Source organism: Cydia pomonella, chromosome 17 (genome assembly GCF_033807575.1).
Source record: "Cydia pomonella isolate Wapato2018A chromosome 17, ilCydPomo1, whole genome shotgun sequence".
In the NCBI taxonomy this organism is placed as follows: Eukaryota; Metazoa; Arthropoda; class Insecta; order Lepidoptera; family Tortricidae; genus Cydia; species Cydia pomonella.
Window position 1 is genome coordinate 8302514 of NC_084719.1, and position 23203 is coordinate 8325716.

A 23203-nucleotide genomic window follows, 5' to 3' on the forward strand; every position below is an offset into this window, starting at 1 on the left:
ACGTTGATTATTGACTATTTAGACAGAAGTACGATTTTACATTTACACATACATTTAGATTATACACATACGTTCCTACTGTTTTATAGTAGCAAACTTTACCTTTAATATCAGTAACGGTATTTTTCCATAGGAGTTTTAAATTCAAAAAAAAAAGTCAACATATATAAAATAGAATCACTTTTATTTCGACTATTTTTGGCCTTAATCTAGCAACTAGGTACGACCGACCGTGAAATAAATTGCCTAAGATTTAATGCTATTTTTACGCAATCTTTGTACAATTTGTCATTATTTCCGTCTATATTACTGATTGTCTCAGATCATCCCCGCCCAAAATCTGAGGCGTAGGGCGCCGCCTACATCCCATTGTCTTAGACGTCAAATACTAGGACAATAGAAGTATGCAGGAGTCATGGTAAAAAGGGGCGGGTGCAAGCGATGCAATATTTGGCAAGGGGTGAGTGACGCTCACACCAATCAATATTGCACACATGTTCGAAACGGGTGCCCAATATTTTACACCCTAACGACGTGAAAGAGACGGATAGTCTGTCTATAAAATATTTCTAGTGGCAGTACACCTCGCGGACACTCATATAGTTCCACCGTTTTGACAAAAAAATTGTCAAAAATAATCAATTCATTTAACGAATCTGCATACTAAATTTCACGAGACTCGGTTGAGAAATGCGACCTGCCGGATAGAGATGTGAACATCATGTGAAAGCATATTTGCTGCAACGAAGAATTTCGCTTTTACTCGGTCAATTAATTAGACTTCCCCCATACTATACCTGCATTACCTATAAATATATATAGTAGGTCTAGCATAGGTACTATATAGGTATGCTACAATAGAAATACTAGCATAGTTTGTTAGATTGCCAAAAATTGCTAAGAAGCAAGTAAGAACCTCAATATGTATTGAAAATAAACCTCGTAGTATTGTTGGCTAAAGTAGTAAATCCTCAATCTTAGGGGGCATGATGTAAAAAAGGTTGAGGAGTCCTGAGCTATTAAAGAGCGGAACAAAAACGAAATAACTGCATTTCTTAGACATACCCAGTAACAATACAGGAAATATAGAACCCTAAAAATAAGCAATAATATATAGATTGTTAACCAAAGGATGAAAGGCACTCAATTCTGTCGAGGTAGCTAGGTGCTAATAAAATAGATACATGTGTATTAAAAAAAAGCGGCCAAGTGCGAGTCGGGCTCGCCCATGAAGAGTTCCGTACCATTGACGTATTAAAAAAAACTACTTACTAAATATTAAAACTAGATACCCGACACGTATGGGTTTGATAAAAAAAATTTTTTTTTACTTTTATGACTTATTAAAAAAAACTACTTACTAGATCTCGTTCAAACCAATTTTCAGTGGAAGTTTGCATGGCAATGTATATCATATATTTTTTTTAGATTTTTCATTCTGTTATTTTAGAAGTTACAGGGGGGGGGACACACATTTTACGACTTTGGAAGTGTCTCTCGCGCAAACTATTCAGTTTAGAAAAAAATTATGTTAGAAACCTTAATATCATTTTTAAAGACCTATCCATAGATAACCCACACGTATGGGTTTGATGAAAAAATTTTTTTTTTTAAAGTTGATGACATATTAAAAAAAAACTACTTACTAGATCTCGTTCAAACCAATTTTCGGTGGAAGTTTGCATGGCAATGTATATCATATATTTTTTTTTAGATTTTTCATTCTGTCATTTTAGAAGTTACGGGGGGGGGGGGGGACACACATTTTACCACTTTGGAAGTGTCTCTCGCGCAAACTATTCAGTTTAGAAAAAAATTATATTAGAAACCTCAATATCATTTTTAAAGACCTATCCATAGATACCCCACACGTATGGGTTTGATGAAAAAAGATTTTTTGAGTTTCAGTTCTAAGTTTAAGATTTCGGGAAAAATCGTTTTCCATTAACTAAATCTTAACAAATTAGTTTGATTTTGAAGTCGATCGATCGGTCGATATTCTAGAATTCTAGATTAAAGGTTTAACTTTAAAAAAAAAGCATATTTTGAAAAAGAAGAAAATTTATAAACCTAGTTTTTCATTGTGTCAATAACATACTAAAAAATCATGGAGAATGGAAAATATTTAGAAGTGGAACGTTTTATCTTTTTGTATGGACGATCACGTGTATACTTCCCTCTTAATAAAAGTTCTTACCATTTATTTCGGGCGATTGAGGAGCATTGAGCAGGATCAACCCTTTTGGTGCTTGTTCGAGATTTGGTGTTGCGTCAAGATATAAAATATTTCAAAGTTTATTATTTAAGCTAAAAAATTAAATTTTCTATCCGAGCTAAAAAAGTTTTTTTTTTTAAAAAGCTCATTATTCTCACCAAGAGCGTTTACGTTTTGTTTTAAGTATTGTATTTTTAAAATTGAACCTAAGTGTCTTAGTGCAATACTTAAAGAACTTGTGCCAAGAAACTTTGTTTCTTGGGGTTCACTCATAACTGAATTGAGAATTATAATTCTCCATAAAAACAAGAAAAAGCATTGGTTCAAGAGTACGTTACTCAATGTGAAATATGATATTATTTATATCTAGAGCTCAAATCTCTTAGCGCCAAGTTTAGTATGTCTTGAATAAAGGATTAATTTTCTTAAACCAACATGATTTTCGTCATTCGTTGAAATCTTTATAGTTCTAAACTTTTCAATAATCCTCTTAATCTTCTTCTTCCTCGCGTTGTCCCGGCATTTTGCCACGGCTCATGGGAGCCTGGGGTCCGCTTGGAAACTAATCCCGAGAATTGGCGTAGGCACTAGTTTTTGCGAAAGCGACTGTCATCTGACCCAGAGGGTTAAACTAGAGGCCTTATTGGGATTAGCCCGGTTACCTCACGATGTTTTTCTTCTTCACCGAAAAGCCACTGGTGAATATCAAATGTTCGTACAGAAGTTCCGAAAAACTCATAATGTACGAGCCGGGGTTTGAACCCGCGACCTCCGGATTGCAAGTCATACGCTCTTACCGCTAGGCCACCAGCGCTTTTGTCCTGTTCATCAAATTTATTGATACTATTTTATGTAGAAGTCTCAAACCAAAGTTTTGGTGCTTTTTCTTTAAAATAGCTTTGGCTCTTGACTATATATTGACAACATCAAACCAAGAATTAATCACTCTTGCGTAAAAACTTAAGTCTCAAAGCAACATTTTGGTGCTTCTTCTTTTAAATAGCTTTAGCTCTTGACTGGATGTTGAAAACATCAAACCAAGAATTTATCGCTCTTGTCTAAAAACTTTAAAGTCTCAAAGGAAAATTTTGGTGTTTCTTCTTTGAAATAGCTTTGGCTCTTGACTGTAGGTTGAAAACATCAAACCAATAATTAATGGCTCTTGTATAAAAACTTAAAAGTCTCAAACCAAAGTTTTGGTGCTTCTTTTTTAAAATAGCTTTAGCTCTTGACTGTATATTGAAAACATCAAACCAAGAATTAATCGCTCTTGCCTAAAAACTTAAAAGTCTCAAAAGAAAATTTTGGTGCTTCTTCTTTGGAATTGGGTAATATTTTTGGTTTGAGGAAGAGTTACTCAAGATAAAACCGTTTTTTAAGAGCGTGCTATATCTCTTGCTAAGACGTTTTTTCTTGCGGCGAATAATTAATATCATAACTCAAATCACTACCATTCGCTTTAAAAATGTGTAAAGATAAAACTAAATAATTTTTATTCTCCTTTAAAAATTATGTTGTTTTTAACTCGAGACATATTTATTGGTCTAAGCAATTTATTATTTTATATAAGTAACCGTGCGCAAGAGAGTTTTGCGTTTTGAATTAAGATATCTTTTTTATCTGTGTAGCTCAAAAAAATTAACCCGAATATGGGCAATCAGGGGCAATAATTGGTGTAGTTTAGTAAATTAGTACAATAATACCTTGTGGTGTCTAGATGAACATACTAAAAGTCCTCGCGGATGGGGGTTGTGCTGACGGTGTTTTCAGATTTTTGAGTTTTTTCCTTTAGTCTATTTTGACGGACGGGTATTTACGGAAATCTACACTAAACATGGCCCGACATGCTCTTGGCCACTTTTTTATATTTGGTCAACTGGTGACTAAGCTTGCTTAGTCTAAACTAAAAAATTGATTTATGATGCACAATTACGAAAAAACTACGTTTTCATAAATCGTCTATTTTTTGTATCTTTGTTAACTTAAACACCCTGTAGCTCCTAAAGTATTGATCGTTGAGTAAAAATAAACAACCAATTTTGTAGGAATTTTTATGATAAAACGTTTGTCTGAAGTAATTATAATGCTATTTTTATTCAAGATGTGAGCAAACATCTGAAAAAAGGTACCTTTAACCCCACACCCTCAGCACAACCCCCACCCTCGAGGACTTTTAGTATGTTTATTTGGAGACCACAAGGTATAACTAACGAAATATTGCTCCTGATTTTTTTAATTTTCTTGAGCTACCAGTATTGGTGATATTAACGATTAACGTAAATAGTTTTTAGTGTAATTTTTTTTAATCATTTACGAGATTAATTTACCGTAACAAGTGTCAAAATGAATGTCATCACTGTCATCAGGGTCTTATTCTTCTTTTAAGATAAAATCCTCCGTCAAATCTATGATGATTTTGCTAATGTACCAACTATATACCAATTTTCAAAACTACACGAAATATTGCTCCTGATTTTTTTAATTTTCTTGAGCTACCAGTATTGGTGATATTAACGATTAACGTAAATAGTTTTTAGTGTAATTTTTTTAATCATTTACGAGATTAATTTACCGTAACAAGTGTCAAAATGAATGTCATCACTGTCATCAGGGTCTTATTCTTCTTTTAAGATAAAATCCTCCGTCAAATCTATGATGATTTTGCTAATGTCAAGTGTCGTTGTTCAGTAGTAACTTTTAAGTGTGCTCTAGTTGCTTTTATAGGGTAAAGGCACCAGGAGTCAGCCTTTTACGAAATTTCTAAGTTCAAGATCGTCTCATTTGCCCACTAATTGACCAATAAGAATTATTAATGTTTTTTCTCTTCAATAATTTAATAAAGTATAATTTTTATAAAGAATAAAATGTAATTTAATTTAGCTTTTTGAAAGGGCCTTTTTGCCTGTAATCACCCCCCTGTGTACCAGTGGCGGCGCGTCACAAATATTCGTAGGGAACCCGGAGCTAATTTTGCTTTCCTTTTCTCCATGAACCGATCGTGAAAGTACTCATCGGGCTGAAGTTAGACAAGCCGGTGGGAATCGAGTTCTTTGAATGATCCGCCACTGCTGTGTACCAATAGACAGCCTTTAAGTACCCAGTGCCCAGCCGTCCTATTTTAACGGCTTACTATTGGGTTCTGAGTTCCGTGATCTCAGTGTCCAGTGGTCAGCCACAGGTTGACTACTATGTAAGGTTGGTCCCGCTCACGTCTTATGTAGTCATACCAAGTTAACTCGGCAGCGATTTTCTCAAATTTCTATGAAATTGTGAAGTTTCAGATAACACTTGCAGAGTCTGTGCTATTAAAATTGCTGCCGAGTTACCTTGGTCCGACTCTATTAATTATTATATTATAGCTTCTGTGAACATTGTTTACAGGTGGCCGGTTTCCCGAACACCTACTCCTTTCTAAAGTATCGGCACAGTAAGCAGCGACGCACGTACGGCGACTCCTCGCTGGCTCTCATCAAAGACCGGAGGGTAGGTTTACTCTTTACTAGCTCTGGGGGCCTGGTACATGGGACGTCCGGGTTTTGGTACACGTGGTCCCATTGTGGCTTCACGACGTATGTAAAAAAGGTCTGGGTGGTACTTTACCCTTACGGTTACGGATTTTCCCTTGAATTTAAACTATATTCTGCACTAATCACAATAACTCTTTTTATTTTTATACAAAAACACTCACTAAGTTGTAATTTAAGTTTTTGATACAATTACAATGCAATTTTAATTTAATAGAGTTACGATAACCAACATGGCAATGTGGTGGCAATATTAAATGTCTCTCTAATTCAGCTAAAAAAAAATTTGTGAAATTCTGAAAAACTCTCAGCGCGTCTCAATGCCGTCATTACAGAAGTACTCCTTGTTACTACTGTAAGCCTGGTATATGGGACGTCCGGGTATTGGTACACGTGGTCGTTATAACCGTACCCAGCAAAGATTTATATAACTTCGTATAACCTAAACCTCCTCTTTGATACCCAGGCAGGGATCGAAAATCTCGTAAATATTAACTGTCTTTAAACTGATCTCATCATAGTAGTGGCTCTTTGAAATACTATATAGGTAAATAACGGGGTAATTCGTTAAAGGCGAGTTTATGTGAATTACGAGTATTATATAAATTTAGTTTTAAGTCTAATAGTCCCGTCTTTAGTGTGTATGACGATGGCAATCTAGCGTTGTCGGGAGAAAAAGGCGATAAATTATAAATATAACTTAGGTATAAGTGCGAAAGGTCGATCTTCCATACAAACTTTTTTTAGGATTCCGTAGCCAAATGGCAAAACGGAAACCTTATGGATTCGTCATGTCTGTCTGTCTGTCCGTCCGTATGTCACAGCCACTTTTTTCCGAAACTATAAGAACTATACTGTTGAAATATAAATATAATGTTCCCCATACTTAGAACTGAAATTCAATATTTTTTTTTATCAAAACCATACGTGTGGCGTATCTATGGATAGGACTTCAAAAATGATATTGAGGTTTCTAATAAAAAAAAATCTAAACTGAATAGTTTGCGCGAGAGCCACTTCCGAAGTGGTAAAATGTGTGTCCCCCCGCCCCGTGTATCTTCTAAAATAAGAGAACGATAAAACTAAATAAAATATATGATGTACTGATTATCATGCAAACTGCCACCGAAAATTGGTTTGAACGAGATCTAGTAAGTAGTTTTTTTTAATACGTCATAAATGGTACGGAACCCTTCATGGGCGAGTCCGACTCGCACATAGCTGCTTTTAATTATTAAATTTACTCCAAGACTGCTTTATTTCCTTGCCCTCCAACCGATTGCAGATAAGATGGGCTGAACCATTATTCTCCAAGTCGCGAGTAAAACGCTACCCGACCCCGGAACCAGATGCGTCTCTAGAGCGAGTGAAGAGGATAGATACTCAAGCGGAAAAGAGACAGAAGAGGGAGGTAGGCAGGCCTCTGTTCAACGATGAATTGTGGGGAGAAGAATGGTATTTGGTACGTTATGCTTTATATTAGGAAATAATTAAATTTTTATTTTTGCGCCAACACTTTTTGCCGACTATATAGATTCTAATGAGGCAGGTACCGAAACAGACGTGCACATAACGCATGGCTGTTATTGACTAATAAGTAGGTACCCATTGCATTCATGTCACCCATTTTACACAAAAGTATATTGAAATCAAGTAAAAAGTTAGTACCTATACCTACACCTAAAGTATAACGTAGTACAACCGAAAGTAAGTACAAACAACTCAATTCATGTTTTCAAGGTTCTTAGCTAAAATAGTTCTTCTGCTTTCTTATTTTTATCCTGTTGCCGTCTGTCGGGGTGTAGGGCTCGAATCATATTTCTCCTGACTGACTGACTCCGGTACTCCGGTTCTGGGCAATTAGGTTATGGGCAGCAAAAATAGGTATTCAGTCAAAAAATTTTATAAAATAAAAGCACCATTTACCTACACGTTTTATAAGCATGACTTAGGATCTACTACTATCGTTTTTGGTAGTAAAAATATTTTTTTTGTAAATTCCAGCAAGACTCGCGCAACGTACGCTCGCTGCACCACCTAGACCTGAATGTGTTACCCGTGTACGCCATGGGGTACACTGGCCGCGGTGTTCGCGTGTCCGTGCTCGACGACGGCGTAGAACACAACCACACCGACCTGCGTGATAACTATGTGAGTATGTTAAAGTGACAGAACGTGTCACCCGTGTACGCCATAGGATTCACCGGCTGCGGCGCACCTGCCTGATGACGGTAATTGTCAGCCGAGACGAAGCCGAATGAGTCCATTTAGCTACTATGTATAATGCAAGGGCGAAGCCCAATGTTCGTAGTGTGTAAGGTGTATGTTGCTCTCCAGCGCTCATAACAGTCATGACACATTTACTACCTACCAGCGACTCGCTAGACAGGTTCTCGGTTCTCTAAATCATTGACGAAAACTATTTTTGCTGAATGTCATTTCGCAACCAATTATTCGCGTGGCGACTCAAAGTTTAATACAAAACCTAAAAAGTTTATTTACGTAATTTAACATTGTTCGATGAAAAAAAAGCGGTCAAGTGCGAGTCGGACTCGCCCATAAAGGATTCCGTACCATTTATGACTTATTAAAAAAAACTACTTACTAGATCTCGTTCAAACCAATTTTTGGGTGGAAGTTTGCATGGTAATGTATATCATATATTTTCTTTAGATTTTTCATTCTGTTATTTTAGAAGTTACGGGGGGTGGGGGGGGGCACACATTTTACCACTTTGGACGTGTCTCTCGCGCAAACTATTCAGTTTAGAAAAAAATGATATGAGAAACCTCAATATCATTTTTGAAGACCTATCCATAGATACCCCACACGTATGGGTTTGATGAAAAAAGATTTTTTGAGTTTGAGTATGGGGAACCCCCAAAATTTATTGTTTTTTTTTTCTATTTTTGTGTAAAAATCTTGATGCGGTTCATAGAATACATCCATTTACTAAGTTTGAACAGTATAGCTCTTATTGGGACCGTGCGAAGTGCATGGTGGGGGTAAGTAAAGCGATCGCAGCGCATAAGGTGGTAAAAATTTGAACTAACTGCGGATAGCGTCTTTAACATTTCGTACAATTATATGGCTCGAAATGCAACTTTGATTTACGATTACTCCTGAAATATTAATTTAAATTGAATGGTATAAGGGACCATTGTAATCTGTATGAAATGCTTAATATAACTAACGTATTTATTTTGATAATTGTTAATAATGTATCCATGTAAATAGCTTTGCAAATGCCACATATTACGTGATCTTTTTCTAGAAGTTATGAATGGATATAGTAAGTTATCCTTAAAAGAGAGACATTTAACATCGCGAACTTTTTTGTAGACCTATGAATGAGAAACAACCCCACCATACATTGTGTTGTTATAGCTCAAACGGATTAGGCAGCGTTTTCGATTAAAGCTCCTAGCCAGCGTGATTTTTTCCGACAACATCGTTATATTTCAAACAATTTACACAAAACCTTAACAAGTTATATACTTAAGCCTTCCTCAAGAATCACTCTATTGATAGATGAAAGTTGTATGAAAATCCGTTCAGTAGTTTTTAGTTTTGGAGTAGTTTTATAAGATGTAGTGAATTGACGTTTTCCCCTAGACTTGCGGACACTAGGTTGCGTGACAGTCGTGCACGCTCCCAATAGTTTCGGAAATAAGTGGCTGTGACATAATCGGACAGACAGACGGACATGACGAATCTATAAGGGTTCCGTTTTTTGCCATTTGGCTACGGAACCCTAAAAACGCAGTCCACCTAACATGTTCCTCCTCGCTTCGCTCGTCGTTGCACCTATCTTGACTCTGTCAAATTACTAAACGTAATCGAATTAGGAGCGTTCCTATTTTTGGCTAAAATATTTTTTTTAATTATATTAGTTTCCTCATAGGTGATGTGAAAAGCAGTATGTGTCACATGTGTTAACACTTGAATCCCTCACTACGTTATTTTATCGCTTCGTTCAGGATTCATGTACGCCTTCGCCGTCATATGTCATTTTGCTCCCTTGTGACACAATCGACTATTTTAACATGGTCAAAGTCTCGAGTACTCGACCGCGGAAACTGGACTTCTTAATATTTGCAAACACTACAAAGTAATGTTTTGGCAGTCGCACTTGGCCGACGGTGAAAATTTTGCTCGCGAATTTTATGTTGCCTTGGTACCGGAGGAGCGTTGGTAGCACCCTAGCGCGACCTAGACAATGGAATTGGAACATCGGTGGCTATATGCGTGTGCTTTCTTCACACTATGTGACGCTACTGAGCGTCGAATGTACTACATATTCCTCATTTAAAATTGTAAATAGTGTGTCCATTTCTCTCAAGCCAGTATAATGTGATCTGAGATCCTTACCCGAGTCCCCACGATGCGTAACACTGGGTATCCTCAACCTTCGCCTCGCTTGGTAAGCGCTTGGGAAACCTAGTGGACAACATTGATGCTAACTACGTATGTGTCATGTAGTCCTAGTATTGCAGAGGGGTTCGTAGCACCAGTTAGTTACCCCAAGCACACTTCAGCCGTCTTTTATGTGTTGCCAATTAAGTTTCTTGTTGCCAGTATTAAAAAATACTACTTATATGAAATCTTTTTTTAGACATATTATTAATATAATTCTGGGGTCCACATTGTCTTGGATGTTGACATTGTAAATAATAATTAAATTTATTAAATTTGTAAGCACTAAATATCTCGTAAATTCCTGTTGTGAATGTAATTCTGATCATTGATCATAGACAAAATGAAGAACTGAGCTCACTAGTAGTAACGCAAACTATGTGCGGTTTATGTTATCCTAGTAGCAAAGAGGTGGCCGCAGTGCCCGCGATGCTTCACGAGACTCGCAGATCCTGTTGTTGGCGTATGTGTATAGAGGGCGCCGCTTTTCCCGGGACACGGGACAGCGTTCATTCACTTTCCTTCGCAGACTACTAACAGCAATCATCTTACTATTTTAAATCTTAAAACATTGCAATAAGTTTCACAAATAGTCAACTGACAGTATTGACGATGGTACATTAGAGTTATGCAAGCCTATTATCGGAGAGGTGGCCACAGCGCCCGCGATGGGGTTCACGGGCGTTGCAGTTAGACGACTCACCACGGTTCGTTCGATACTTGTTATGTATGATTGCCTGGTAGCTGCGAGATACATGATGAAAATTCTAAGCAAAAAGGCTCCAAGGGCGGTTTTGAGAGTTCACAAGTTCTTTTATATGTACTTCTAGTTTAGTTGCTCTTAGCATAGTTTTTAGGGTTTCGTAGCCAAATGGCAAAAAACGGAACCCTTATAGATTCGTCATGTCCGTCTGTCTGTCCGATTATGTCACAGCCACTTTTTTTCAGTGTTTATGTGGTTTATCACACAAATCAATCAATCAAGGAATTTAATTTTAGTACCATTTCATCATTTCGTCGGCCAATGCCGACGCCCAATGGCTAGCGTGGAGATTATAGCGTAAAACACTCTCTGCCATGAGAGGAGGCATATGATATGAGTTAGTACATTACTATAGAGGACGGGAAACGAAGGGTTGCAGGCCAAGTAGATATAGACGGCCGAGCGCAGCGAGGTCGATAGGGATACGCGGCCGGCAACCCCGTTTTTCGCCGAGATTTGTATAGTGTTTCTCAAACTTGCAATGAAATAATTTAAAAAAGGATTGTGTGGTTTTATGAAACATTTTCACATTATAGACATTTAACTAAAAAATTTCGGAATAATATTCCATTAAGGGTATAAAAATCGCTTCATCAATCTTAATTTTATACTTGGAAAATGGGAATGATAATGGGAAATGATAAAAGTAGACTAGGTCTCCAACTATAAAATATTTTAACACGCTTTTATATTAGCTTCACTTGTATGTTTGTGGGTTTGTGAGTTTGTAACTCTATCGCGGTTGCTGGCACCAAACTTGCCCTCCAATGGATCCTCATAAAATTATATAAAGTCATCGATGTAATATATATATATATATTACATCGATGTATAAAGTGTATTCATTCCGATGACGGGACCTCGGATAAGTCTTGTATCGACATTTTGGTCACTACCTCCACGTGCCGGGAATGGGCAATTGGTGCGCCTGCTGCCTTCCTCGGATGAGGTAACTGTTTTTCAGGCTCCCTCTCCAGAACAGAACCCTGATTCCCCGTTACCCGTTACAACCATGGTATAGTCAACGAAACTACCATCGACAGTCGGTAAGGTACGGAATAATTTCGATGAAACAGTACATAAAACTATATCACATCCCACATCCCTGACAGCCAGGCTTTCTAACACGCTTTTTTGGAGCTGAAATTATCGCAGCTGCTGGCACGAGATTTGCCCTCCGATAAATCCTTATTAAGAGATATAAAGTGTATTTTTGACAATAAATCGAACTAAAAAGTGGAAAATAAATATAGTTAAAAAAAACACGCATTTATAATATGAATAAACTAAAAAGTAGAAAATATTTTCAATACATATAGAAATCAATTAATAAACAATATTGTGAAAAAAGTGTGGGGCGCTCTATCCGTATCGCTAATATCCGTTCTTGAAAAGCGCCCCACACTTTTTTCACAATACTACTAATTATTGTTTATTAATTGATTTCTATATTGAAAATATTTTCTACTTTTTAGTTTATATTATAAAAGCGTGTTTTTTAGTTTTTTTTAACTTTATATAAATATCTTCGTCACGAACAAATAACACAGCTTGTAGTGTGGATGGATGCAAAAATATCAAAACTAATAAAAAAAAACGTATTTGCTCTTCCGATAGATAAGAAAAGTAGACATTCTCAATATAAGTACAACTATTGTTATTATTTTTAATTACGATATACGATGTACATACATATATTTATAATTTCTATAATATTTTTTGTAATATTGTTGCTACCGGTGGGAACCTATAATTGGCTCTTTGTTATCTATATATATAACTATTGTACAATCTATAGCTGTTGGTTCTCCGAACAATAAATAATAAATAATAATAATAATAATAATCGCCGTTTTTGCTTTATTACACAGTTTTTGTGTATTTTTACCTATTTGCTACAATGTTTAACACCAAAAATGACATCAAGACCAAATGTGCAAGACAAATACACTTATTGCTAAAACTGTCAAACGGCGACGTGTAAAATAGTGAAGATGATTACGAGATCGCGCAAGAAAGCGGAACAAAGCGCACGACCACCACCCCCGCCCGCGTCGTCCAGCTCCTCGTCTTCGTCGTCAGGCGACGACTATGCCACTGCGCCTGACGCGAACGCCAGCGAGACGAGCAGCGACGAGCGCGGGCTGTCGCCCTCGCCGCCACGACCACCTGCGCGACGGGGACGGCCACCGCTGCCGGCACGCTTGGGGCCTGCGGGACATCCTGCCCCGCCCACGGCTCCCGCTGCCGGTGGTATAGTGCGTCGCATGAGATGGTCTCAATCGATGAATGAGAATGTCATGCGCGCCTATTATGGGGCTACAGAGGGGGGAACACAGCTATCTGCGTATCGTTCAAGGATACTGCCTCTGTTTCAGGCTCTTGAACCCACCATCACCGTGTCGGAGCAGCGACTATCGGATCAGGTGCGCGTTATTCAGCGGCTAAAGCGGTTGGATGACGCGACACTTGATCGGCTTCGCCAGGAGGCTCTCTCTGCTCGCGCGGACTCCACCTCGGTGCGAGATCTGCCCGCTACATCGCCGGATCTGGTGCCCGCACCCGACCTGGCACCGGGGGCGCCGCGGGCTGATTTCGGTACCGACGAGGGGGACTATGCGAGTCAGAGCGTGAGTACATCTGCTAATGAGCAACTGAGGAGGACTTTGGAAGAGGCGATTACGCAGTATCGCTCCACAACCAACACTAGGCCACGAATACCACGTCTGCCTATGAATAGACGCAATCTAGCGCTAGTGGGAGCCCTAAACGCTTTACTAGAACCATATTTATGGACTAGTAAAGATTTAGATGATACACACTCGATCATGTATTGCGGAGCCATCGCGGCGTGCCGTGTTGCACGAGTCAAGTTTCCGGACGCTGAACGTGCACCTAGGACCGCCGGAGGTGCCCCCGCATGGCAAATACGGATCGAGCGACGTATCAACTCGTTTAGGACTCTCATTGCAAAGCTGATCTGCTTCAGGGGGGGCAACCACCGCCCCCGAGTAATGCGCTTCGTGAATCAGGCGTTCGCGGGGACGGGTATTGAGCCCCGCGACTATATTGCCAATCTCACGGAGCGCATCGACTTTCTTAAGCAGAAAGTGTATGCATGGGCAAACCGTATTCGCCGCTACAGAAAGCGTGTGGATCGATTCCAGCAGAATCGTCTTTTTCAGAGTGATCAAAGGAAGGTATACCGAAAGTGGGAGGAAACCAACCTTCGTGCGTCCGACACGCGGTCGCCAGATGCTACTGCCATGACTGATTTCTGGCGTAGCATCTGGTCAGTGCCTGTCGAACACACCGAGGAGGGTTGGATGAGTGTTGTCGAGCGTGAGTGCGAGTCCATCGAACCTATGGGGGCAATCACCATCAGCCCCGATGACGTAAGTTGTGCCATCCGCACGGCCCAGAACTGGAAAAGCCCTGGGCCGGATGGATTGCACAACTTCTGGCTAAAATGGTTCCGATGCTCGCACTCACGCTTGGCAGCACAATTTCAACAAGCCCTCGAGCTTGGTTCTCTCCCACCTTCCTTAACAACGGGTGTCACCTTCCTGCTCTATAAGTCCGGTAGTACCACGGAAGCAAAGAACTACAGACCCATCACGTGCTTGCCTACACTCTACAAGCTCCTTACATCCATTTTGAGATCAAAAATAAACGCGCACATTGTTGCTAACAACATTTTGGCCTCCGCTCAAAATGGATGTAGGGTTGGGTCCCGTGGTACTAAAGAGCTCCTCCTCATAGACATGACCATTTGCCAACAAATCCGGCGGAATAGGGGGGTCCTCTCTGCTGCTTGGATTGACTACAAGAAGGCCTATGATTCGGTGCCTCACTCATGGCTGGGGAGGGTCTTAGAGCTGTATAAAGTTGATACAGCTTTAAGAGCCTTCCTAAGCGCGTGTATGAGGCAGTGGACCACAGTCCTTCGTCAACCAGGAGGCGGGGATGACCGCCCTGGCCCGCAGGATTTTATAAGGATTGAGCGAGGAATATTCCAGGGTGATAGTCTGAGTCCCCTGTGGTTCTGCCTAGCTCTGAATCCCCTCAGCACCCTGCTGAAGGATTCGGGACTAGGTTGCCGGCTTCGGAGAGAGGGTGAAGTCATTTCTCACCTTCTGTACATGGATGACCTCAAATTATTTGCACCAAATAGCCAAGATTTGTTGGAGCTACTGAAAACCACCGAAGTCTTCAGTAGTGCCATCAACATGGAGTTTGGTGTCGATAAATGTGCGGTTATGCATGTACAGCGGGGGAAGGTTGTAAATTCAACAAATTTACAACTTTCTGAGACAATGTCTTTCAGATCTATCTCTGAATCAGAAACCTACAAATACCTTGGTATGTCACAGTCGTTGGGTATTGAGGACGAGGGTATTAGACAGTCGGTGAAGGAGCGCTTTTTCAGTCGGCTCACAAAAGTCCTTAACAGTCTTTTGTCAGGAGGCAACAAAGTGCGCGCCTTCAACGCCTGGGTAATGCCTCTACTCACATACTCCTTTGGCATACTAAGGTGGACTCAGACCGAGCTGGACGCCCTGGATCGGAGGGTCCGACTACTGCTCACCACACACCGTATGCTACACCCACGCTCGTCTGTTATGAGATTGTACATCCCACGGAAGTGTGGAGGTCGAGGCTTCCTAAACGCCAAAGATCTCCACAACCGCGAGGTGTGCAATCTCAGGAATTATTTCCTTAACAACGAGTGTGGGATGCATCGTGACGTGGTGGCAGTAGACAGGAACCTCACGCCGCTCTCCTTGGCAAACGAGAACTGGCGCAAACCTGTGGTACTAAGTACTGCGGATCGCAAAGCGGCATGGGAGAGTAAGGTGCTACACGGGCGGTTCTACAAGGCCCTCACGGGACCTGACGTGGACCTGCTCGCGTCGGTGAACTGGTTACGATTCGGGGACCTCTTCGGAGAAACCGAGGGTTTTGCCTGTGCAATTGCGGACGAAGTTATGATGACGAACAACTATCGGAAATATATCCTGAAGGACGGTACGGTCGACATTTGTCGGGCATGCCGCCGTCCCGGAGAGTCACTCAGGCATATCATTTCCGGTTGTTCTCATCTTGCTAACGGCGAGTACTTGCACAGACATAATCTCGTAGCCAGAATTATTCACCAGCAACTTGCTCTTCTATACCGCCTTGTGGACCGCGAAGTACCGTACTACAAGTACTCACCTGCTCCAGTTCTCGAAAATGGTCGTGCGACGCTCTATTGGGATCGATCTATTATCACTGACAGGACTATTGTAGCCAATAAGCCTGACATCGTGATAATAGATCGATCGCAACGCCGGACCGTGCTCGTCGACATCACCATCCCCCATGATGAGAATCTCGTGAAAGCCGAGAAGGACAAGTCCAGTAAGTACCTAGACTTGGCTCACGAGATAACCGCCATGTGGGATGTTGATTCAACGATCATTGTCCCGATAGTCGTTTCAGCGAACGGTCTCATAGCGAAGAGTCTCGACCAACACCTTGAGAGACTCTCGCTAGGTGGTTGGATCAAGGGTCAGATGCAGAAGGCGGTGATCTTGGACACGGCGCGGATAGTCCGGCGGTTCCTCTCCCTGCAGCCCTGACCACCGGCAGCTTGGGCCCTGCCCCGCTGCTGGCGGCACCCTAGGTTAGGTTTTTTATAATGTGTTTATATCTTTTGTATTGTTTTGTAAGTGTTTATATATTTTACTTTTATATACATATTGTAAAAAGCCTAATCTGAGAGAAAAAGATAAATAAAGGAAATAATAATAAACATAAATATCTATCAAGTTTCAAACTTTAAACAAAGTTTTACCATTAATGTTTGCTGGGTTAATTGTGCGGTTTATAAATAATATTATAATTAGTTATTGCAACTTATCTCTTGTCTTGGGTGTCTGGAAGAGATCGGTCTTTAGCGATAAGACCGCCTGTTCCTAGGTAAGAGTAGGTAGTCTTAACCTTGTATTTCGCTTTCGGTGTATTTTTTAACTGTATGGTGCACAATAAAGAATATTTTCTTACCTACTTACTTACTTATCTTACTCATAGTTATTTGACGCTACCCTTTCATACAGCTAATGACAAGTTCTAATGCTAGTTTGACCATTAAAACTTTTATTTGTACTTAAGTAGTTAAAGTAGGTATTTATTTGTAAAATCTATTCTAAGCGTCGGCAACCCTAAGCGTTGCGCCGGCGCGGTATTAGGTATTAAAACGGTAGGTAATTGTGTTTTCTTTGAGAGATAAGATAAGTATCTGTTCGTAAGAACTATTATATAATCTGTGCCATTATGCTTTTTTCTGTTTTTGTCTTTTTTTTCTTTTTTAGTTTCTTAAATATTATTTCGGGGATTCAGCATAATGACAGAATTTTGCTTATAGGTTTTTTATAGTTGGATGCCAAGACGTGCCATAATTTTGACGTTTAAAAACAAAAGAAGGTTGCCTTAAAGGTTACAGGACTAGGTGTGTAAGGCTGTATGAAATTCCTTTACATATCATCTTCACTCATCGCACCTGATATGTAGTAGGTATTTCCGGACCTTATTTGAAGTAGGTAAGTCATGTCAACATTTCATTACAAGTTTGAGAAAATTAAGTTTGTACCTACTCGGCTTCTACTTTGAACCACCATCAGCTACGTCTAGAGATCAAATTCTTAGTTATAAGTGTTAACTGTAAAAATTTACTTACCAAGTAAACTAACCAATTTGATCGTGCGGGACTTCCGGCGGCTTCTAGATTATAAATTTACTAAATTTATTTTTCCTTAATACCAATAATCTTACCATATATACTCGTTGCATTGCTCCACCAAACCAAATTCTCATTGTTATTAACTAAGCGCGGGTCAGTCTAATTTTCCAACAACTAATATAACGTGAGCTCTACTCTACTGACAATATGCGTAACATGAAAACTTACGTACACTAGTCACATTAGCTTTGACTCGCCCCTGTGAGATCGTATAATCGTAATGCCACCGCTGACGCGATGACGCTACCTAGTAACTCATGCGGCCCTGGTATGTTCGCGGCCGATGCGACGCGCCGCCGCTTCACCGCTTTGTGCGCAACGCGCAAACCGTTAGTCATTAATGGCACAATTATCTTCTTTCTCGTTCTCTCATTGTTGAGGATCACGATCACGACTACATGTAATTTGTCTCCATTCTGCGTGACCCTACCCATAGCGTTCGACTACTAATGCGTGTCCCACGCCCCACTCCGAGCACGTTTGCCATTTCATTTGGAGACCGCGTAATGTTTCAATCTCCAAAAGAATCTATATCTAAATCGGGTTCATAGCATGCTGTGGAGTATCGAGTGGCAATAACGTTGGGCTCTCTTAGAATGAACACGTTCGCGTTCGTTTGTTCGTCTAGCTGTCCGAGGTCCAATGTTATGTTATGTTTCCCCAAAGAGAAGTAAGGTTTGTATATGGCCTTCGCCAACACCACATCTCAAAAGAATCCGTCTTTGCCACGTCACACTTTTTCACCTTGGAAAGAATCTGCTGACGAAGGAATATCATATCAACTCAGAACTTATCACAATTTTCGTAATTATCATCGATTTTTACGAATTTCGACCATCGGCTGGCTACAAGTTCATCTAATTATTATTTTCTGGTCCAGGATCCTGAAATCAGTTGGGATTGCAACGACGGCGACCCGGATCCGTCTCCATCACAAAAAGACCTTCGGCGTAATTCGCACGGCACCAGGTGCGCAGGAGAAGTAAGTTATCTGCACTCTTCCTATGATCGTGTGATAAGTCGGAACTATGGGCGACCAGTGACCGTTTGATGGTCTACGTGACAGCGTGATAAAACGGTATCCAACACTTTCAATCCCTTGGTCTTAAAATGTGACGGTTATTTTATCACGTGGATAAAGTTATCCATAATACGCCTGCCTGCATTCGTTCCCGTCGCGACAAGATCTTCGGTGCAATTCGCACGGCTCCAGAGGGTCTACCTACCGCGAACACCGAAGTTCGCAAATTGCGGGCATCTTTCTCTTTTACTCCAATTAAAGCGTAACTAGAGTGACAGAGAAAAATGCCCACAATTTACGAACTTTGATGTTTGCGGAGGCGTATTGTGATTGTAATAACATTAACAGGTCATGAATTTGATCTGGATTTGTGATGAATATGATCTGTCAGTGACATTTCTGGTTAAAGAAACGACAGTTTTGACACTGACATCATATCCCTATCCCCTATCCCTAACGAATCCAAATCGAATTCGTAACCTGTTTGAATGGTCGCCTCCAGGTCGAAATATTCCAATAAATTTTTACTATTTCCACAGAATAAGTCGACATATGGATTAGTTTAGTAGTCCCTTGATTCCATTAATTAAATGGAGGTCTTTCAAAGTGTAGTATTTTTGAGGATTACAACCTTTTTTTTATCGCGGATTTTCTATTCAAACCGGTTTCTATATTTATTAAGGAAATTGCTCAAGCGTTTCCACGCTTGAGCAATTTGCTCCTCCGGGGAGACCCTAACACAGTTATGGCTCCTCTACATGATGGCCCAGCGTAGGCCAGTCCTAGGGACGCATTTATGCGTTAGAGGGAGCAAGTGATATTGCTATCTCATTTCACCGCATAGCTGCGTGCCTTGGACTGGCCTACGCTGGGCCATCGTGTAGAGGAGCCCTTAGGCCCCATACGCACTATGCGGCCAGCCGCGTGCGGTTGCGGCGGACCGCTTAGTGCGTTCAGTATTTATGGTTGCGGTTTCATACATTCTTAACCGTCATGCGGCTGTCCGCACGCGGCTAGCCGCTTAGTGCGTACGTAGCCTTAAGAAAGCTACTCATGAGTTGTGGACAATCTCTATTTCTTACAAACTTACTGAGAAATTTTAAATCCTGTAGATCTCTAAGGTTCTCAAATGATAACATTTTAAAATGTTTAACCTAATATCCTTATAAGACTAATATCTGTTCGCAAGATCTACCAAGATCGAGCCAAGTGCCACATAAATCTTTTTTGCAATCTTTCAATCCGAAGACAATGAGTTGCATAATGTGGTTGCCAGACGATACTACCGTACTCAACTCAACGTGTACGTGTACTAATAGAGAAACTTTTTGGTTTGTATCCTACGAAATATTTTGGCAATTCTTATGACAATATTTATTTATTTAAATCTTTATTGCACAAAAGAAAAACTTATAGTACAAAAGGCGGACTTAATGCCATGAGACATTCAAGACAACCTGTAGGCAAAGCAGAGAGATTCATGGGAAACATTAGATACGATATAGTTCAATAAATTTCATACAAATACAAATACGTTTATTTCATTGCTTTTTACAGCAGTTCATAGCTTAAAATATGTATTAGGTAGGTAAATTTAGTGGTTTTATGAACATATTATAGTAGATTGTTAACCAAGGGTTGAAAGTGACCCATTTCACCTGAGATATTTCTCACTTCGAAATGAGTTCGAACGGTGAAATGGGTCACTTTCAAGTTCATTTCAACCGAGTTTCAACTTTACTTTTCATATCGACTATGAGGAAAGTAAACCACAATTTCATTTCATAAAACAAATTTATTAAACCCAAGAAAATAAACAAAGAAAGAACCACTACTAAAAATCACAAAATTACCTGATACGTAATAATTACTCATTTTATTTCTAGATAGCGATGAAGGCGAACAACGTGAAATGTGGCGTGGGCGTAGCTTGGGGGGCGAAAGTGGGCGGGGTCCGTATGCTGGACGGGCGAATCACGGACCGCGTCGAGGGAGAAGGAATAGGTAACGTACACCGACTCGCTCTTATGCTCGCCTGGTAGGTTCGGTTCACGTTCAACTCAAAATGTCGTTCATGACGGACCTGTCTGTGCAAATGCCATTGTCTAGATGTCGCTTGTATCGCATCTGAGAAACAAAAATTAACCCTGCAATGCAACTGTGAATTATCGCCGTAAAATAACAAAATTTAGATAAGATTATTACAATTTAGAGGAAGCGCTTACAAATAAATGGGTAATCAAGCATGTCATACAGTAAAAAATAATATTTACACGTGATATTTTATTTGAGTCGAAAAAGTCTTGCTTCAATATCGATATATATATACATATAAATATATATACTTACTTTGGAAATTTCGTCTATTTTCACTATTTTCCACTGTGTTTTCACTCGCCTTATAGTGTATTGTACCTTAATCACTTAAATACGTACTTACCATGATTAGATTATACTGTTACAATCATGTAAGTACGATAATGTGCATTGCGGTAGCGGTAGGCGCTTTAATTGTATGGTACCCTGGTGATGTTCATGAAATTATGACGTAACGGTGCGCGGCGCTGTCGTCTCGTCTAAGGGGAGACACGTTATTGCATTAGATTGCAATAAAAAAAATATCGAAATTGTTTTGAGTTCTTTCGAGGCAGTTTTGGGGCCGTTATTGGTCTGGGGGTAACAATTAACCATTTGTAAAAATCGGGAGAGACAGAGTTTATTTATAATTATGTTAAACTGTCTTGTAACCAAATAGGTACGGTTTATATTTCTTTGGATTTTGCATAATCTACAGATGTCATTTTAAACGAATATCGCTCGCGACATAAAAATCCACCAATATAATTGCATAAAATCTCCGCTACGCTTCTCTTTGCGGTAATGGTGGATTTTTATCTTACCTCCTCGCCTCGTTTAATGCTTCGCTGCCTCACTCCGTCCCAGTGGACAAGCCAGTTAAATAAAATAAGTACTTTAAAAAAATATTTTTCACCTCATCATGAACAAGGGTAATTTGCTGCTTAAAACAGTGAGAAAAATGGTATTTTGCTCACTGAGTGAGACAAAATGACATTCAAGTGACCTTTATATTCGAATGTCGAATGTTCGAAATATTTGGATTCTATTCTTTCTGTCCCTTTCACGTCATTAGCAAAAAGAAAGAGACAAAAAATCAAACGTAATTCAAGGGTATATTGACGTTGACGGTTTATAATAGACCCCCGAAATAAGTCAGACCGCATCGTTTCAAATCACCCTACGAGTTTTAATTCGTAATAATTAATTAGTAGTCATGCACATTATGAAACAAAAGCTGCACTTTAAGATGGAAGCAAGCCGCTTTGCATGGTGATAGTCGACACCTCCGAAGCACCCAGAAATTCACCCCTTAGAAGCCGAGGTTTAACGAGGTCTCTTAGGAAAAAGACAAAAATTCCACTAGTTTCAGGAATGAACAAATATTGAAAAAGATTTTGAAAGAAAATAACTTTTTTTTACATATTTTTTTAAATTAAATCTCTTAAAACAATATTAGTGAGAAATATTTAAAAACCAACTTTTTCTCTTTTGCTCTATATTCTTGGAAATAATGTGCTACACTTACAAAAATGTCTGAAAATAATTATTTCATGTTAAATTCAAATATATTTCTTAATATATGATGAAAACCGCATCAAAATCGGTTAAGCAGTTTTTGAGATACTTACAAGTTTCGGAAGTTGGGTTGTTGTAGACTGGGTAGGCCTTTGGTGTGGGACGCCACATGCGTAGACACCTTTGCGCTGTCCCACATCCAGGCTACCCGCGCACAAGCCGGCGCTGCTGCCGACCAGGCCCAACTACTCAAGCGCCGCAAATACTCATCTTTACTGCAAGATTATGAGTTTGCGGCGCTTGCTGTGGAGACAATGGGACCTTGGTCGGCGGATATGAAAACATTCATGGGGGCCCTGTCGGCACGGCTGATCGACGCCACTGGAGACCATAGGGCTGGCGCTTACCTCTCCCAGCGTATATCCCTGGCAATACAGAGAGGTAACGCGGCCAGCGTTATGGGATCTTTGCCGCAGGCGGAGGCTTTAGAAGGGGTATTCTTTTTATAACTAATTAAATTTGTTTATTAGTATATCTTTTAATTTTAGTTTTATTTAATATTAGTTTAATTTAAAGTAGTTTTATTTTATGGCTAGTTTAGTCTTAAAAATTATTTTTTTTAACAAAAAAAAAAGTTGGCGATTAAACTGTCAATGTTCATTATTTCTGTATTATTTTATTGTAATTTCTGTCATTATGTATTATTGCGGTAATTAAACTTAATTGTTAGATTACGTTAAGAAAATTTGAGTGACATAGTGATGAAGAAGGATTACATTTTTTCAGGTTGTATTTTTACCTTCCAAATATATTCTCAATGCTGATGTGAAAAGTTTCGCGTCCAATACGAGATCAAAGTTATTTACATCTCGTGCGTTTTTGAGTC

At 39.7% G+C, this 23203-nt stretch overlaps 1 protein-coding gene and 1 long non-coding RNA gene across 2 annotated transcripts in view; one reads left to right on the forward strand and one right to left on the reverse strand.

Moving 5' to 3' along the window:
* The window catches only part of LOC133527229 (neuroendocrine convertase 1-like), a 66640-nt gene that overhangs the window by 23808 nt on the left and 19629 nt on the right, over positions 1-23203 (forward strand). The window contains exons 2-6 of the mRNA XM_061864143.1: positions 5597-5698; positions 7025-7201; positions 7744-7890; positions 18583-18684; positions 20610-20727. Of these exons, the coding sequence (XP_061720127.1) occupies positions 5597-5698; positions 7025-7201; positions 7744-7890; positions 18583-18684; positions 20610-20727 (646 nt within the window). The remainder of the gene's footprint in view (positions 1-5596; positions 5699-7024; positions 7202-7743; positions 7891-18582; positions 18685-20609; positions 20728-23203) is intronic.
* Positions 20499-21474, reverse strand: LOC133527230 (uncharacterized). The gene is made up of 2 exons (XR_009800841.1): positions 21073-21474; positions 20499-20850 (listed from the first exon to the last, which is right to left on the reverse strand). It is a non-coding gene; the product is annotated as an uncharacterized LOC133527230 (long non-coding RNA).